The following is a 19,834-nucleotide window of genomic DNA, read 5'->3' as shown; positions in this document are numbered from 1 at the left end:
TCCATCAGATCCTTCACTTCTGTTCCACTGTAATCACCTCCAGCCCCCATGAATCCCTGAGGGACAACCCAGGTTTTTAATAAGTAGTATGTTGTTTTAACAAAGAGTCCATGTCTATCTTGACAGATAAACATATTTTAAATTATGGAATTTATTTATATATCAACTGCAAAATATAGACCAGCGATGTAAAAAAAAACTATAAAACCAGAATGAATATTTAACATTTTAGGGCCAGGCCACTTTAGCGTGTTCCGGCACCATCTCAAAGTTGATCTGAAGGTTGTCGATTTCTGAGGTCCTTTTGTTGTGCTTGGTGGCTCGCAGGGACTTCTTATGACACGCTTCCTGCTTTTTCTGCGTCATCGACTGCAGCTGGGGCTCTGTTGAGAGCTGATCCTGAGGTGTGTAAACTTTGGCTGAGGAGCTGGGGATGTTGGTACCGCCATGGCAACCTCTTGGGTAGTGTCTGAAGCACTCGAAGGCATCGCTGCACTTCTCGCAGGCGCTAGTGCAACCTCTGGACCCGCCCAGGGCTTGGCGGGCGGACGAGGTGGGGGAACAGGACTGGCCGTGGCCTGGACGTCTACAGAACGATTGGAGGCTGACCCGGACCACCAAGTGGGAGTGGCACTTCCCCACAGCGCCCCGGGAGCAGGAACACAGGCAGCCCTTCAGAAAGGCCCTGCAAAGGCTCACCAGGTCTCGGTACATCACCCTGCGGAAGTTAGGCCTGAGCAGCAGGTAGATAATGGGGTTGTAGATGGTGGAGGACTTAGCAAACATGGCAGGCACGGCGAACGCCAAAGGTGGGATGTTATCCATGTGTCCGAACGCTGCCCACATCGACACCACGGCATAAGGGCTCCACGCTGCGAAGAAACCGATACAGACAGCGACACAACTGGAGAAGAAAACATTTAAAAGAAAAGGGGGGGAAGGAAAGAGAGCACAAATGTAAACAGTTCAACAAGGTCTATTGGCAGATTGCACTCCATACCCAACTGGCTGACTCCCAAGGATTAAATGATTGAAACAGGCCATTGAGATTCTTTTAATGTCAAGGTTTAAAGCAAGGGACATCAGAGCCTACCTGACTGCCATTGATTGGATGGAGAGAGTAAAAAAAATATAGGTGAAGCATTGTTGTATGGATCACAGCATGGCCGGGGGTTGCCGAGGAGTATTTTTCACCCCTAATAAAAGGCCTAGTTCACAGATTTTTGAAAAAAAGTAAATGTAAAAGCTTTGAGGGTGAGCAGTCAATACGTTTTGCGTTCAGCCAGTGTGTTACTCTGGCTCAATTTATTTTGACTCCATATACGTAGGAGATTCATTTTTTTTGTTTTGGCTCATTCCAAGGGGAGGAGAGTTATAGAAGCATATGTGAGTTTTTCAAAACTTGTGAATTGTAGACAACTATAAAAATAAATAAATATATGTAAAAATAAAAAAAATAAAAAGGAATTAACCCATACACACACAGTGCATTCAGCAAGTATTCAGACCTTGACCTTTTTCACATTTTGTTATAGCCTTATTCTAAAATTGATAAAATATCCCACCCATCATCATCTACACACATTACCCAATAATGACAACGCAAAAGCAGGTTTCTCAAATGTATAAAAAAGCGGAAATACCTTATTTACATCAGTATTCAGACCCTTTGCTATGAGACTCCAAATTGAGCTCAGGTGCATCCTGTTTCCATTGATCATCCTTGAGATGTTTCTACAACTTGATTGGAGTCTAACTGTGGTAAATTCAATTGATTGGACATGATTTGGAAAAGGCACACACAGTTGACAGTTCATGTCAGAGCAAAAACCAAGCCATGAGGTCGAAGGAATTGTCTATAGAGCTCCGAAATAGGATTGTGTCGAGGCAGAGATCCGGGAAAGAGTACCAAAAAATGTCTGCATCATTTAAGGTCCGCAAGAACACAGTGGCCTCCATCGTTCTTAAATTGAAATTTGGAACCACCAAAACTCACCCTAGAGCTGGCTGCCTGGCCAATCTGAGCAATCAGGGGAGAGGTACCTTGGTCAGGGAGGTGACCAAGAACCCGATGGTCACTCTGACAGAGCTTCAGCAGTCCTCTTTGGAGATGGGAGAACCTTCCAGAAGGACAACAAACACTGCAACACTCAACCAATCAGGCCTTTATGGTAGAGTGGCCAGACAGTAGCCACTCCTCAGTAAAAGGCACATGACACCCACTTGGAGTTTGCCAAAAGGCACCTAATGGACTCTCAGACCATGAGAAACAAGATTCTCTGGTCTGATAAAACCAAGAATGAACTCTTTGGCATGAATGTGAAGTGTCACATCTGGAGGAAACCAGGCACCATCCCTACGGTGAAGCATGGTGGTAGCAGCATGTTTTTCAACAGCTGCAGGGACTAATCACGGCTAGTCAGGATCGAGGTAAAGATGAATGGAGCAAAGTACAGAAAGATCCTTGATGAAAACCTGCTCCAGGGCGCTCAGGACCTCAGACTGGTGTGAAGTTTCAACTTCCAACAGGACAAGGACCCTAAGGACACATCCAAGATAACGCAGGAGTTGCTTCGGGACAAGTCTCTGAATGTTCTTGAGTGGCCCAGCCAGAGCCCCTTGAACAATGTTGAACATCTCTGTAGAGACCTGAAAATAGCAACGCTCCCCATCCAACTGGACAGAGCTTGATAGGATCTGAAGAGAAGAGTGGGAGAAACTCCCAAATACAGGTGTGCCAAACTTGTAGTATCATACCCAAGAAGACTCGAGGCTGTAATCACTGCCAAAGGTGCTTCAACAAAGTACTGAGTAAAGCGTCTGAATATTTATGTAAGTGATATTTCAGTTCTTTATTTTTAATACATTTGCAAAAATGTCAACCTGTTTTTGCTTTATCATTATGGGGTATTGTGTGTCGATTGAGTAAGAAAACAAACAATTTAATCAATTTTAGAATAAGGCTGTAACGTAACAAAATGTGGAGGAAGTCAAGGGGACTGATCACTTTCTCGTAAAAGCATGTCTGACATGTATTGGGATGAACAATCGTGGATTGATTTAAACCAGTAGGAGAATCTTAAAAGTAATTATAAAACTCACAAGCAAGCCAGTGCAGAGACCTTAAATCGGTATAATGTGTGCTCTCCATCTTGTCTTGGTCAGTACCCATGCTGCAGAATTCTGTGTGCTTTGCAGTGTACCAATAGCTTTCTTGGATAGACCAGACACGGCCTGACTCTCCCTGTGCTTTGGCTCCAACAATAAGTACCTCAGTCTTGTCTTGATTTAGCTGGAGAAGCTTCCAGTATTTAAATCACATATGCAGTCTAATTTTTCCATGGAGCTAAAATTCTCTGAAACAGAAATGCAACGTTGTGTATTGTCTGCGTAGCAGTAAAAATGAATGCTGCGCTTTCTGAACAGTACCAGACCCAAAATCAAACCTTGTGGAACGCCACATGCGATATGCATTTGAGTTATGTTCACTAAGTGAGACAACACACAACAAATAGGTCCTGAAACCAATTCAGAACAGGACCGGAGAGGCCAACCCACCTCTCCAGTCTGTCCAGAAGGACATCATGGTCAACAGTGTTGAATGCAGCACTTAAAGTACAAGGAGAGAGAGCTGTTTGGCAACTGCGTTGGCTCTAAGATCATTTACTACTTTAAGGCTGTCTCTGTGATGTGGTGGGCCCAAAAACCTGATAGGAATTTTTCTACAGTTGGCATTTAAATAATGTAGCTGTTTGAAAACCAATTGATCCAGAACTTTGCTTAAGAATGGAAGGTTGGCGATTTAGCCATTTTTGACCAGAGCTGAAGAATATAGATTACTTTTGGAGAGAGAAACAGAGGGAGATGGGGCTGAGCGTTACAACGGGTCCCCTGTCTCTGAGATGCTTTGATTTGGATGGCTAGTAGATTATCCCCCAGCAAATCTGTCCTATCGCTTTGTTCCTCCAAATTAGTTTTATTCTGACCCTGGGCCCTCTTTTTAATATGCCGATGGCGTTGGAATCAAGCCTCAGAGAAGAGAGTCCCCAGCCAGTGTGTTTCACGATAATATTTGCACCAATAATTACAGGTATGAATGGATGAGCAAGGGCCGTCACCCCTGAAGCAGGGCTGGTAGCAAGGCGAAGGTGTGTGTGTGTGTTCTATTGGCACATACTGTACAGGACGGAGAGGATGAGTGCTCTTATGGGGTGATTATACAGGAACACAGTAAAGCAGGTTAGGGAGAGAGAGCAAAAGGACCAAATGAAGCATCATTATTGTTAGCCATTTTCTGCAGTATTAATTAGGGAATGTCTTGAGTGTACTGACTGAGCGTCCTATTCATGGCATTAACCCAGACAGGACACGATACATCTGTATAGTGCCATTCTCCTATTCCCTGTCCAACTACAAACCTCCTATTACAATATGTGAAGTGGCCCTAGTTGTGAGTATACAGTAGGGAATTTAATTACTTTCCCAAAATGGATCAACCAATCAAATGTATTTATCCCTTTTTAAATCAACAGTTGTCACAGCATGCTTTACAGTACCCCTGTGAGACCACACCATGCTCACCTTCACAATAACATCCTGGATGTTGCTCATCTTGGTCTGCCGGGCCTCGTGATGCTCCATGGCCTTATGGGAGGCTCGGACCGTCATCAAGATGCCCGTGTAGGACGCCACGATGACACAGCAGGGCACGATGTAGCACAAGACAAAGAGCACCGCCGTGTAGGAGCGGGCCACGGGATGCAGGTTGGACAGGCGCCAGTCGATGCAGCAGGCTGTGCCGTAGGGCTCCAGACCATACTCACCCCAGTGGGCCAGAGGGGAGCAGGCGAACACCAGGGCCCAAGCCCATGCACAGGCTATCAGTAGACGGCCGTGGGCGGCGTTGAACCGGTTACCTGGACGGGGATAAGGAGAGTCAGTTTAAAGCTGCAATATGTAACTTATTTGGCGACCCGACCCTATTCACATAAAAATTTGTTATAGATCTGGCATTCGCATAGAAAACAAGTCAAAGAATCCATCCATCGGTTCTCTGCTTTCTGTTTCATTTTAACGGCTTTTACTTTCAGTTTTGTACACCAGCTTCAAACAGCTGAAAATATGATATTTTGGGTTATTGAAAATATATATTTCACAGCGCTTTAGATGGTGCAATGATTATCATAAACTGAAATTAGGCAAACCATTCGCATTTTAGCAACCAGGAAGTGGCAGCATGATTTCTGCATATTGCACCTTTAATAGGGTAGCATGGTCATCATTAGAGAATCTGGGGTGGATTTGCGGAGGAACATGATGTTTCTCAAAGTGAACATGTTATAGGGTAATATTTTGAGAAGTACACATTTTTCTGAACTGTTTAATGCTACGAGGGGTTATAACCCAATTCCCAGGCCTGGATATGTATAGTGCACATGGAATTTACTAAATATATGGATAACTAACCCATTATATTACATACTAGGCCCATTTCAGAACAGCAATGAATAACTAAATTGTTCAAATTGGTTAAGTGTGTCTCGGGCTAAAACATCCAAGCAGATGCAATTTCAGTACCATTGCAAAAAAAGGACATTCTCAGAATTAAAAACTGAATAGCACTGTTTTTTGGCAACATCATAAGCCACACTAATTGAGTGTTGGCTAGTCGCTAGTGGACACTCATTAGCCATCAAAGCAGTGGCTGATGAGTGTTTGGTCACTGTGGAATTATGTAGTTCTTAAATTTTCACAGTCAATAAATCAAAAGTCACCCACTTAGGATCAGTACATTTCAAAACTATGTCAATTCCATGGGCAAGACTAAGGCCAGGCTCTTTGATGTCTTACCGTAGAGAGGATAACATACCTTCACATAACACACCATGCTCAACAGGGTGAGAGTTGTCAGACTGCAGACTCCAAACAACATGCCGCAGAACGCATAGATCAAACACACTGTTTTCCCAAACAGCCACCTGAGAGAGGGGAGGGAGAGGAGAGAAAGGGGTAGAGACCGAGAGACGGGAGGGAGTGAAAGAGGAAAAGGAGGAAGAAAGTGTGAGAATGACCGAGACAGAAAGAAAGAGTCGGAGATGGAACACTAGTAATTTGTTTAGCACTCCACTGTGGCTTGGCAGTACTGTAAGTGGCCTTTCATGCTGAACCGAACTGCACTGTGCTGGCTTGGAAATGTCCTTTTCACTTGATCCTTTCCAGGAGGTTCTAGTGGATAAGTAACCAGGTCAGCACAGTTCGGCTTGGCTGGAGTGTAAAATTGCATACAGTACCAGACCTGGGTACTTCCTAATTTCACTGTTATTTGTACAGTACCTGTGGTCGATATTTGCTAGGCTTGGCTATGTAGTGTAAACAGGTGTGTGCAGTACCTATGGTAGATGCTGGAGGTGATGGCCATGGGGTAGAGGGACAGGGTTAGACTCATGTCGCTGATGGCCAGGTTGATTATGAAGAACTCAGCAGGTTTGAGCAGGTGCTTCTTCTTGTAGGAGATGTATAGCAGTGTGCTGTTGCTAAACAGAGAGCACATGCCTGCAGACCAGAGAGAGATATCACTCAGTATCCTGCTGTGAGAATTACCACAGACAGACAGCTGAAGACAACAACTAGAGGTGTATACTGTTGAGGTCGGAAGTTTACATACACCTTAGCAAAATGCATTTAAACTCAGTTTCACAATTCCTGACGTTAAATTATATTAAAAAGTCACTGTCTTAGGTCATTTAGGATCACCACTTTATTTTAAGAATGTGAAATGTCAGAATAATAGTGATTTATTTCAGCTTTTATTTCTTTCATCACATTCCAAATGGGTCAGAAGTTTAAATACACTCAATTATTATTTGGTAGCATTGCCTTTAAATTGTTTAACTTGGGTCAAATGTTTTGGGTAGCCTTCCACAAGCTTCCCACAATAAGTTGGGTGAATTTTGTCCCATTCCTCCTGGCAGAGCTGGTGTAACTGAGTCAGGTTTGTAGGCCTCCTTGATCGCACACGCTTTTTCAGTTCTGCCCACACATTTTCTATAGGATTGAGGTCAGGGCTTTGTGATGAGCACTCCAATACCTTGACTTTGTTGTCCTTAAGCCATTTGCCACAACTTTGGAAGTATGCTTGGGGTCATTGTCCATTTGGCAGACCCATTTGCGACCATGCTTTTAACTTCCTGACTGATGTCTTAAGATGTTGCTTCAATATATCCACATAATTTTCCTGCCTCATGATCCCATCTATTTTGTGAAGTGGACCAGTCCCTCCTGTAGCAAAGCACCCCCACAAAATGATGCTGCCACCCCCGTGCTTCACAGTTGGGATGGTGTTCCTCAGCTTGCAAGCCTCCCCCTTTTTCCTCCAAACATAACGATGGTCATTATGGACAAACAGTTATATTTTTGTTTCATCAGACCAGAGGACATTTCTCCAAAAAGTACAATCTTTGTCACCACGTGCAGTTGCAAACCGTAGTCTGACTTTTTATGGCATTTTTGGAGCAGTGACTTCTTCCTTGCTGGGCGGCCTTTCAGGTTAAGTCGATATACGACTCGTTTTACTGTGGATATAGACACTTTTGTACTCGTTTCCTCCAGCATCTTCACAAGGTCCTTTGCTGTTCATCTGGGATTGATTTGCACTTTTCGCACCAAAGTACGTTAATCTCTAGGAGACAGAACGTGTCTACTTCCTGAGCGGTAAAAAGACTGCGTGGTCCCATGGTGTTTATACTGGCATACTATTGTTTGTACAGATGAACGTGGTACCGTTGTGCGTTTGGAAATTGCTTCCAAGGATGAACAAGACTTGTGGAGGCCTACAAAAAAAATCTGAGATCTTGGCTGATTTCTTTTGATTTTCCCATGATGTCAAGCAAAGAGGCACCGAGTTTGAAGGTAGGCCTTGAAAGACATCCACAGGTACACCTCCAATTGACTTAAATTGTCATTTAACCTATCAGAAGCTTCTAAAGCCATGACATCATTTGGGGGAATTTTCCAAGCTGTTTAAAGGCACAGTCAACTTAGTGTATGTAAACTTCTGACCCACTGGAATTGTGATACAGTGAATTATTAGTGAAATAATCTGTCAACAATTGTTGCAAAAATTACTTGCGTCACGCACAAAGTAGATGTCTTAACCGATTTGCCAAAACTATAGTTTGTTAACAAGAAATGTGTGGAGTGGTTGACAAATGAGTTTTAATGACTCCAACCTAAGTGTATGTAAATTTTCAACTTCAATTGTACATACGTAGAACTAAAAATACTAGAACAGGAATGGATGTACTGTCAAGTGGCCATCGTCTGGGGGTATGTCCATTCTAGTAATTCTATTTATATGCCTAAAAACAATACAGTTAAGGAACATGTTTGAAATTTAAAAAAATCCCAGTGATCAGAAGGAATATTAAGTGAAGTGTTCAGAGACACTGATATGGTTTAACAGATCTCTTCACAGCTTAATGCTATAGTCTGTATTAGATATGAAAAGTTTCCAGTAATGCTTTCAAGATCAAAGCCTTAGGTGGAAAGCTAGCTAGTCAATCGGTGAGATTTCTACAGCGTTGTGGCCTTGGCGCACAACTCAACCATCGACAGAACTAACGCCCCACGGCCTCATCTCTTTTCAGAACCCAAGATGAGACACGTGTATTTCTGTGTGTCATGGGGAATACAGATTCCCTCCACACTCTTACACACAAACTTAGTCCCACTGTATCGTCTGGAATCATGTTGAGTTGGTGGAAATGTCTCAGCTGAAGCAGAATTATCCTCACAGCAGGAAGCTGACTGAGAGTAGGTCATGTTACAGTACAATAAGAATCTTCATCCTCTTGTTTCTGCCTACAGTACATTTATTTGAATTAAAGCAGCCTGGCTCTGTTTTCCGTCACAGGTGGCTAACTGGGGGTGTAAGTTAATCCTTTTTGAAGAGAGAGCTTTCTTACCAAACACTGCATACACTATGGCTACTGTTATATCTGCTGCCACGGGTATGTTTGAATGGAATGCAATGTCGTCAATGCTCGCTAACACGCCCATCTGAAATGGAAGAGAAGAGAAAGAGTTACAGTGCCTTGCGAAAGTATTCGGCCCCCTTGAACTTTGCGACCTTTTGCCACATTTCAGGCTTCAAACATAAAGATATAAAACTGTATTTTTTTTGTGAAGAATCAACAACAAGTGGGACACAATCATGAAGTGGAACGACATTTATTGGATATTTCAAACTTTTTTAACAAATCAAAAACTGAAAAATTGGGCGTGCAAAATTAGTGCTGGGACCGAGAGACTGAAAAACAGCTTCTATCTCAAGGCCATCAGACTGTTAAACAGCCACCACTAACATTGAGTGGCTGCTGCCAACACACTGACACTGACACAACTCCAGCCACTTTAATAATGGGAATTGATGGGAAATTTAAATATATCACTAGCCACTTTAAACAATGCTACCTTATATAATGTTACTTACCCTACATTATTCATCTCATATGCATACGTATATACTGTACTCTATATCATCGACTGCATCCTTATGTAATACATGTATCACTAGCCACTAACTATGCCACTTTGTTTACATACTCATCTCATATGTATATACTGTACTCGATACCATCTACTGTATCTTGCCTATGCTCCTCTGTACCATCACTCATTCATATATCCTTATGTACATATTCTTTATCCCCTTACACTGTGTATAAGACAGTAGTTTTGGAATTGTTAGTTAGATTACTTGTTGGTTATTACTGCATTGTCGGAACTAGAAGCACAAGCATTTCGCTACACTCGCATTAACATCTGCTAACCATGTGTATGTGACAAATAAAATTTGATTTGATTTGAGCTAGTGAGGGAGATGTGTTTCCAGTTTCAGAGATTTTTGTAGTTCCTTCCCATCATTTGGCAGCAGAGAACTGGAAGAACTGACTTGCCTAGGTAAATAAAGGTTACGAACAAATTATTGTAATGCCAGCCTACCAAACGGCTGAAGCCCTCCTGCCGGGACGGGGACTGGGATTGAAAATGAATTAAATAAAAATAGGACAAATCACATCACGACGAGACAATTTGAAGACCTATGCAAGCAAGGCAGCAACAAAACATGGAACAAACATTGGGCACAGACAACAGCAAAGGGCAAGAAGGTAGCGACAACAATACATCACGCAAAGCAGACAACTGTCAGTAAGAATGTCCATGATTGAGTCCTTGAATGAAGAATTTGAGAACTGTCCCGTTTGAGTGTTTGTTGCAGTTCGTTCCAGTCGCTACCTGCAGCGAACTGAAAAGAGGAGCAACCCAGGGATGCACATTTCAAAGAAAATGATCAAACCATTGAATACAATCAGAAAATGGTTTTCGAACCGAGTGGGGACGTGGATGGAGGATGACTGCATGCAATGTTTGAAATTATAAATGAAGCCTTACATACCATTGACATGGTGTTTTCTGTCAGTCAATTAGATTTTTTTTAACCTTTATTTAACTAGGCAAATCAGTTAAAAGAATTAGGCTACAACATAAGTTAATTGCATATCCCCCCACGTAACCTTAAATCGATTCGAATGTAAGGATTAAGTCAAAAGCGCATACATTTTCAATTTGCCACAGAAAACGACATTGGTCATACCTTGAAAGATGAGTTTAATTATACTGAAACAAATTGTATCTATGGAGACCGGGGGAAGTTACCTGTTTTAAAGGTGCCACATGGTCAATCTGACGTCTGCATTGACCGTGGAGCATTTACAGTGATATGGCTTCTGTAGAAGTCAGGCATTCTTACTTCTTGCGCTTCCCAGCGCAGAGCTGTTGGGAAGGAAGTGAAAGTGTTCATACAGGACCTCCCGCCCTCACTTACGATCAACCAATCGTTAGTCTGCATTGTCAGTTCTATTTGTGACGCAAATCGCGCTGCAAGTCCTGCCTCTCCCATCTCCTCATTGGTTTATAGAAGCAGGTACCCATGTGCCATCTCCTCATTGGTTATACCCACGTGGGTGACTGGAAGATGAGTGAGGTCTGTGGCAGTAATGCACCAAATTTATGAAAGTTGCCAATCGCAATATAAAGTCAAGAGAAGAAAAAGCCTAGAACGAAGAGCGATGACTAGAAATGTGTGGATTAATTGTCGGAGTAGAGGACCTTCTGCATTTCAGGTAAAGTAACAACTCAATATTTATATCCCAGGACAAATTAGCTAGCAACAGCAAGCTAGCTAAATAGGACAAATTAGCTAGCAAGTGCAAGCTAGCTAAATTGCCATAAATGTTTAATGCTTTTCGACCTGTCCCCAAATTAATATAATTGGTTCAGAGTTTGTTTTGATATTTTTTATTTTACCCCTTTTTCTCTCCAATTTCGTGGTATCCAATTGTTTTTTAGTAGCTACTATCTTGTCTCATTGCTACAACTCCCGTACGGGCTCGGGAGAGACAAAGGTTGAAAGTCATGCGTCCTCCGATACACAACCCAACCAAGCCGCACTGCACAGCGCGCATCCAACCCAGAAGCCAGTCGCACCAATGTGTCGGAGGAAACACCGTGCACCTGGCAACCTTGGTTAGCGTGCACTGCGCCCGGCCCGCCACAGGAGTCGCTGGTGCGTAATGAGACAAGGATATCCCTACCGGCCAAGCCCTCCCTAACCTGGACGATGCTAGGCCAATTGTGCGTTGTCCCACGGACCTCCCTGTCGCGGCCGGTTGCGACAGAGCCTGGGCGCGAACCCAGGGTCTCTGGTGGCACAGCTGTAGTTTTGATATTTTAACCTGCGTGTTGTGATCGTGTTTGGTGTGGCGGGACAAAATACATTTATGCACGATGGTGCATGCGCGCAGCCGGTTTGGGTTCCGTGTTAGCCCTTGGCAACGCAGATGCTCGCGAGCAGAGTGGGTGCAATAATTGAATAATATAGATTTCTAAATTTATTTTGCAACGCTCACGCACGCGACGCGAGTGGTGTAGTCCGCCTGTAAGGCACTGCATTGCAGTAATAGCTGTGCTACAAGAGATCCTGGTTTGAGTCCAGGCTCTGTCGCAGCCGGCCTCAACCGGGAGACACATGGGACGGCGCACAATTGGCCAAGCATCGTCCGGGTTAGGTGAGGGTTTGGCCAGCAGGGATGTTTTTGTCCTTTGTCCCATCGTGCACTAGCGACTCCTGTGGCGGGCTGGGCGCAGTGCATGCTGACACAGTCACCTGGTGTACAGTGCTCCCTCTGACACTTGTGCGACTAGCTTCTGGGTTAAGCGGGCATTGTGTCAAGAAGCAGTGGCGGCTTGCCTGGTTGTGTTTTGGAGGATGCACGGCTCTCAACCTTCGCCTCTCCCGAGTCCAGACTGGAGTTGCAGAGATGGGACAAGACTGTACCAATTGGATGCCACGTAATTGGGGAGAAAATACTGAAGACCGGGCTTAAATTCCTTGCTCCAATCCTTCAATTAGTTTCTCCCACCTATTTGTATCCCCTCAGTTATGAAATGACAGTCTCAATAAAATGTCAAAATATTTAAAATAATTTATGCAGTCATATCAGTGATTTGTTAAATACATTTGACCAAAAGAATGTAAGAATAAATCCAACTTAATATGTTGCTCAAAATGTCAGTATCTTTCATGACAATAACAAAAGAGAGCAAATTAGTGATTTAACTCATTAGAAGTTAGACACTTTTTTTGACTTTATGGTTCTTTCACACAATGTTGTATGCATGTTCTGGGGACAGACAGCTCTGGAGCTCACAGCATAGGAATGAAACCCTTCAGATACCACGATTCACTGGGATTGGATGCTAAGGGGTTCCGGCTTGAATTCACCCGCTTAGACACAGCTACTCATCCGTAGCTTGGGTAGAAAAGGATTTCTTTGTCTTCAAACTTGTTGCGTTCTGGGTTAGTTGACTTTTTAGACCTTGGCTGCAGCTTGGGTCACGTAGTCTTGTCTATAAGTTCTATACTCACAGGTTTTATAACCTTGGGTCAGAAGTGGGTGTAACCGCCTTTAGGGCAATTCTCCTGGCGTACCAAGTTAATTAATGAGGCAAGGTCTAGATTTTACTCAAATCCAATTTTAGACAACTAACTTAACATTTAATCTTTACCAAAACATTCCCCTTGATTTGGACATTTTCCACACAACGTACAATGTATAAACATCAAAGATATACTAGGAAAACTCTTCACGTTACAATGTTTTCGTAATAACGTCATCTATTAACCTTCAATAACAAAACAAAAATGACATACATTTTCATATTCCATCTATCGTCATGACCACCATTGTGGCTGACGGAAACCATTGTTCCAAAGTCCCTTTATTTCATGTTTAATTTTCTGAGGCTGGTTCTCCATAGTAACAGGACAATGGAATTTGTCTGTGGCCTGAGATTTACCAGGGGTGTGAGGGGTCATAAAACCCCCACATCTTCAGACCCCTAGATCTCTCCTCCTCTGTTGGGGTGGGAGAGAATCTGTAGGGTTGTGGTCTCCTGTAACCTGACCTGATTAGGACAATCATGACAGCTGGTTTGAACACTGTGTATGACAATGCCTGCCAAAACAGTATAAAATGGCAAATTATCAAATTATTTGATAATTTGCCATTCAGAAAAATTTATCTAATTAACTAATAATGCCCAAGAAGCTGGTGTTTGCCGGATATATTGGCACAGGTGTTGTTCGTCTCAGGCCTGCAAACCGTGCCAATATATCCTAAAAACACTGGCTTCGAGGGCATTATCACTTTTATACAATGGGTTATTAACATATTTTCATTAACGTTATTTTGATGAATTTATTCATACTATTTCTACCTTCCACAAGACATAGTCGCAAAACAAATCTACGGTTGCTACCCAAGCCGGCTGGTCGTTCGTTCTATTGGTTCGGTTGACGGAGATGCGACCCAATCGTTCAGTCTTTTTGTTCTGTATCTATGGGTGCGACCCAGTCGTTCATTCTAAATGTTTCATTGCCATACTGGCTAACAACGTTCTTATACCTTGCTTGCTAGCTAGCCAACTACGGCTAATTTACAGTTACGTCAAACATTGCAGACAGAATAATAACAGTAGTTGCATTTGTTTAAGCTGTTTTCTAACGTTAGTGGCATTTATTTGGATTCATCCATAACATTGACCGAAAGCTGCGCGATTTCGCCTGGCATAGAAAATGTGCTCTCTCGTAAGGACAGTGTTGTTCAGAGGAGCTAGCCAACAACACAGCTAACACTAACTTCAAACTGAAGCTGGAAAGACTGCAAACTAGCTGCACTTTGTTTCGTTTGCCCATTTTCAATTGACATTTCTTTGTATATCCATAAAAACGATGCCAGCTGATTCATGATTTTGACTGGCTGATAAACTTTACCCATTCAGGATTAGACCCGCCCGTTGTATAATTCTGCACTAGACAGGATTCAAAACATCAGATGGGTGTTTAGAAGCTGTAGAGTGAGGAAACACCAAAAGAGATGGTATCTAATTCTGCACTTAACAGGACTGGAAACACCTAAATCGTTTTTTTCAACCTTTCCTGTGAGTGCTCCCAGTCCCTGGAAAGGTGTTGCACAACACTGGAAGTGGTGTTACAACACACCATGTAATGTTTCAAAGCATCTCAGGATAATGTGTACAATACTCCAGCAAAATTAAAGTTTTGTCTCCTTCAAGCTGGTGGCAGCTCAGTTTCAACTAGTTGTTACAAAGCACTTAATTTTAACAGTGTACTTGGCAGTGCAGCTAAACACTGTTTGCTGAACTACACACCCTTATGTATTTATTTGGACAGTGAAGCTTAAACTTTTAATTTGGATGTATACTCCCGCCTTTTGGATTTGAGATCAAATGTTTTATATGAGGCGACAATACAGAATGCCACTTTTGATTTTAGGGTATTTTCATATCAGCGCCCCTCTATCTCTCTACGTGTAGGCCATCTTTCTGAGGCTGTCTGGTCCAAACGAGTATGACATTGTTGTCGCCCGTAGCATTAAAGGCAAGGGAAGCCAGCGAGCATGTGGCCTCCTTTGACCTAAATAATTTATAAAAAATGTGCCTATCAGTGTCAAGCTAAACTGAGCGAGCTCGACTGTGAATGGTCCTGGTGCACCAAAAAGTGTCAAGGGAAGCCAGCTTGGTTTTGGCATCACTCCTATCAAATCGCATTGAGAGCATACGTCATTCACAGAAATTGAATTGTTGTATCTCGTTGTGTTGTCCTGTGGTAGCTAGCCAGCTAGCTAAAATTGGCCCTTTCCTAAATTAGCCATGGATGGAAATATGGATTCAGACTTGTGGTTTTACTTCATTCTCCATACTCGCCAATTATTATAATGACGATTCTGATCCAACCATTAATTCCTACATTGTTGTCCCCCTGGCCTGAGAGGATGGAAGTTCAATATGTAGCTAGATTTAGAAGGCTAATGTTAACTAGCTAAAGTTGCCCATGAATGGAAGTTTGCCTAGCGAGCAAGCATTTTAGCCAGGTAGCCTAGGACAACAAAAAACAAAAGTATTCTACTGTATGACAGAGTGATAGACCGTTTCATCAACATGAAAGAGGTTGGCATTAGTGTTTTTCTACAAGTAGGATGTTATTCTACTTGCAAGAACGCACATGCACACAGAAATTAGAACCATGGACAGCTACATCATATTTAGCTTACATTGATTGGCCAAAATTGTTTTTGGTATATTTTAGTTGTCACTGGATTAGACTAAGCAGAGGTGATTTGATGTTGAAATGGTGCTGGAATAGTGGAGGCAGCTACTGTTTTCTTAGCCACTTGCAGTAACTCTGTGGTTCTTAGTCAATAGTTGTTTAGTGGTCCAATAATGTCGGCAACATTAACTTGCTTGGCCATGCTGTAGGTCATGTTACTGTACATGCAAATGCTTTGTGGACTTCATTGGACAAAGGTTGCTATCCGGTTTTGTGATAAAACAAAAAAGGTGTGGTTGAATTTATTCTGTCACTGTGGTTTCTTATCGTCTCTGCCTTGAGGCCCATATATATCACAGTGATTTTACCCATGCACGGCTACTGGCTAGATGGAGACAAAATTGGAGCTGCAGTACATTGTTGCAAGTGATTCTCTGCCATTGGGTGTGTTAGAGTCAAAACACCAAGATCCTGGGTCAGGCCAGCGTCCAGGATAGTCCTGTATGTGCCCCTGGTTTCCTGCTAAACAGACTCAAGAAGAGTTTTTACTTATCAGTAGGATTGCAAAATTAAGTAAGATTCCTGCTACATCTTTTTCAGTGTGGACCCATCACATCTTTTTTATTTGCAAAATTCCAGTAACTTTTCTAAACTTCCCAGGTTTTACAGAAATCCTAGTTGGAGGATTCCGGATTTCATCTTTATCCCATTTATTCCCTCCTGATTCAGGGAGTCTTTCAACCAGGGTTTCTGAAAAACATGGGAACTTCGAAAACATTTTTAACTCTACTTGTCAGTGATTTTCCCAATGACATAATGTTAGATGTGTAAAGTAACTAACCAGAGGGAGAGCTATCAAAAAAATGCAGGTAATTTATTCATCAAGCAGTGACATGCATTGATCTCTATAATGAGATGTATTCACTGACACGAGTACTGAATTTTCTCTTAAGACAGATCTGTGTGAGAACCAGTTCCAACAGGATGTGGATCCTACAGTATGATTTGTATGAAGTCCTCATCACTGTGAATTAAACTATGGCTGATCAAAATGTCTCAAGAATCCCAACTCAAATTAATATATGTTTAATTTAGTATGTATCAACTGAACAAAGTTTGCATTTTTAATGTGTCCAGTTGCGAATTTAGCATGTAAATCTTGGTGGGAAAAACTTCCCAACATTGTGTTACATGCACGCCAGCAAAGCCACTACACAACACTAAACAATACATTAATTGGACTATAATGATGGTCACAAACTGGTAAGGCCTACATAAGTCCCAACAGCCATCCCAACACCTTACCAATGTTACACCTGGCTAACAGCGGAGCCTTGTCTGGCAGCGAAGCATTTCATTCAGCCTCATTTACTGCTTTTTACAAAAACATAGCTGATATGGCTGACTTGCTTTAACAAATGTGGTTTCTACTGACAATTGAGATGTACAACTATGTCATAAGGGGACGACGAGTAGATCATTTAAAAAATGTAACTAGGCAAGTCGGTTCAGAACACATTCTTATTTGCAGTGACGACCTACCTCGGCCAAACCCTTACCCAGACGACTCTGGGCCAATTGTGCGCCGCCCTATGGGACTCCCAATCACGGCCAGTTGTGATACAGCCTGGAGTTGAACCAGGGTCTGTAGTGATGCCTCCAGCAATGAGATGCAATTCCTTAAACCGCTGTGCCACTTGGGAGACAATCCGTAATTTTGATTAAGACATTAATGAGTGAGCTAGGGCGGATGTAGTCAATATAACTATTTGTTCAGCACTTTTGAAATGTACAGCAACAGAATTCTGAACATGGGCCGTTCTAACAGTATTCTCCCTGTACACCAAGTCAAAACCGTATGATAAATAAAAAAGGCATATAACCAGACAATGAAAAATCTTACAATATAGCATGATGACATTACTCTAAAATAGGCTACATGTGCACCACCAAGTCAGAACAGTAGGCTAAATTATGAGGGGGAAAAGGGACCAAATTCTTAGGGTGAGGCACATGGGCTACTAACAGCTTACTACACAACATACACTTAGTATTACTTTCTTAGCTACAGTATACTGAGGGTCTGCTGTCCGGACCTCTGGCAGTCTCTATGGGGGTGCCACAGGGTTCAAATCTTGGACCAACTCTCTTCTCTGTATACATCAATGAGGTTGCTCTTGCTGCTGGTGAGTCTCTGATCCACCTCTACGCAGACGACACCATTCTGTATACATCTGGCCCTTCTTTGGACACTGTGTTAACAACCCTCCAGGCAAGCTTCAATGCCATACAACTCTCCTTCCGTGGCCTCCAATTGCTCTTAAATACAAGTAAAACTAAATGCATGCTCTTCAACCGATCGCTACCTGCACCTGCCCGCCTGTCCAACATCACTACTCTGGACGGCTCTGACTTAGAATACGTGGACAACTACAAATACTTAGGTGTCTGGTTAGACTGTAAACTCTCCTTCCAGACCCATATCAAACATCTCCAATCCAAAGTTAAATCTAGAATTGGCTTCCTATTTCGCAACAAAGCATCCTTCACTCATGCTGCCAAACATACCCTTGTAAAACTGACCATCCTACCAATCCTTGACTTTGGCGATGTCATTTACAAAATACCCTACTCAACAAATTGGATGCAGTCTATCACAGTGCAATCCGTTTTGTCACCAAAGCCCCATATACTACCCACCATTGCGACCTGTACGTTGTTGTTGGCTGGCCCTCGCTTCATACTCGTCTCCAAACCCACTGGCTCCATGTCATCTACAAGAACCTGCTAGGTAAAAGTCCCCCCTTATGTCAGCTCGCTGGTCACCATAGCATCTCCCACCTGTAGCACATGCTCCAGCAGGTATATCTCACTAGTCACCCCCAAAACCAATTCTTTCTTTGGCCGCCTCTCCTTCCAGTTCTCTGCTGCCAATGACTGGAACGAACTACAAAAATCTCTGAAACTGGAAGCACTTATCTCCCTCACTAGCTTTAAGCACCAACTGTCAGAGCAGCTCACAGATTACTGCACCAGTACATAGCCCACCTATAATTTAGCCAAAACAACTACCTCTTTCCCTACTGTATTTTTAAATTTTATTTATTTATTTATTTTACTCCTTTGCACCCCATTATTTTTATTTCTACTTTGCACATTCTTCCATTGCAAATCTACCATTCTAGTGTTTTACTTGCTATAATGTATTTACTTTGCCACCAAGGCCTTTTTTTGCCTTTACCTCCCTTATCTCACCTCATTTGCTCACATCGTATATAGACTTGTTTATACTGTATTATTGACTGTATGTTTGTTTTACTCCATGTGTAACTCTGTATCTGTCGAACTGCTTTGCTTTATCTTGGCCAGGTCGCAATTGTAAATGAGAACTTGTTCTTAACTTGCCTACCTGGTTAAATAAAGGTTAAATAAAATAAATAAATAAATACATATCTCCCTGGCATATTACATCATTTATCCAGCTGCATACAAGACATTTTTTGGACTCTCCTTGTTGTGCTCACTTGAACAGGATTGTGGCGCGGTGGTCCTTCGTGGGAAAATTTTGTCATCAAAGTCTGGCATTCTCTGGATTTGTGGCGCATTCAAGACAACTGGGAGCACAGAAAAACCAGGTTGAATCATAACGTTAGTGATCTTCAGGTCGGAGCTTTAGAAAGAGGCCAGAGTTCCCGACTTGGAATTCTGAGTTGTATGACCATTCAAAATGTATTTTCCCCAGTCGGAGCTCCCCCCCGTTCCCAGTTGTTTTGAACTCAGCAGAAATCATGCTGGATTGACAGCATGGCCAATGTTAAATGTTTATCCTTTTAAACTTGGAAAAGAGACCCTTTAAACCCAGACTTGGACCACACATCCACTCCACTGAAAATCAGGCTACTAATGATTGCTTTGCAATGCTTGCAGTTAGCCACTGATTTCTTCCAAACCACACATTGTTGAATTTGCGATTTCCTACTTCTTGTCTAACGTTTATTTCCAATGGCCGATGAGCACCGATACATTTTATCTTTAAGTTCTCTTCATAATTTCTCTTCAAACGTAAAGGATTGAAAAGGATTTGCCAGTAGATTTTCAACTTGATTCATGATGATGACTGCTAGCTATGATTTTGAAAGTATG

General features: G+C 42.4%; 1 protein-coding gene across 1 annotated transcript; it reads right to left on the bottom strand.

The window, feature by feature from the left end:
- Window positions 1-228: 228 nt before the first annotated feature.
- On the bottom strand, window positions 229-9,057 carry opn7a (opsin 7, group member a). The gene is made up of 5 exons (XM_024434244.2): window positions 8,964-9,057; window positions 6,390-6,552; window positions 5,851-5,978; window positions 4,571-4,916; window positions 229-904 (listed from the first exon to the last, which is right to left on the bottom strand). Exons 1-5 carry the CDS (start codon window positions 9,055-9,057, stop codon window positions 229-231), a joined length of 1,407 nt encoding a protein of 468 aa, XP_024290012.2.
- Between the last annotated feature and the right edge of the window lie 10,777 nt (window positions 9,058-19,834).

The sequence above is a fragment of the Oncorhynchus tshawytscha genome, linkage group LG10 (assembly GCF_018296145.1).
Source record: "Oncorhynchus tshawytscha isolate Ot180627B linkage group LG10, Otsh_v2.0, whole genome shotgun sequence".
Taxonomy (NCBI): domain Eukaryota; kingdom Metazoa; phylum Chordata; class Actinopteri; order Salmoniformes; family Salmonidae; genus Oncorhynchus; species Oncorhynchus tshawytscha.
This window is presented reverse-complemented; position numbering and strand designations above follow the sequence as displayed.

Excerpts from the sequence above, each read along its gene's own strand:
- opn7a (XM_024434244.2), bottom strand. The coding sequence starts at position 9,057 with ATGGGCGTGTTAGCGAGCATTGACGACATTGCATTCCATTCAAACATA. Across the intron at positions 6,553-8,963 it reads CATAGTGTATGCAGTGTTTG|GCATGTGCTCTCTGTTTAGC; the intron begins GTAAGAAAGCTC and ends TCTGGTCTGCAG. Across the intron at positions 905-4,570 it reads ATTGTGAAGGTGAGCATGGT|TTGTGTCGCTGTCTGTATCG; the intron begins GTGGTCTCACAG and ends TTTCTTCTCCAG.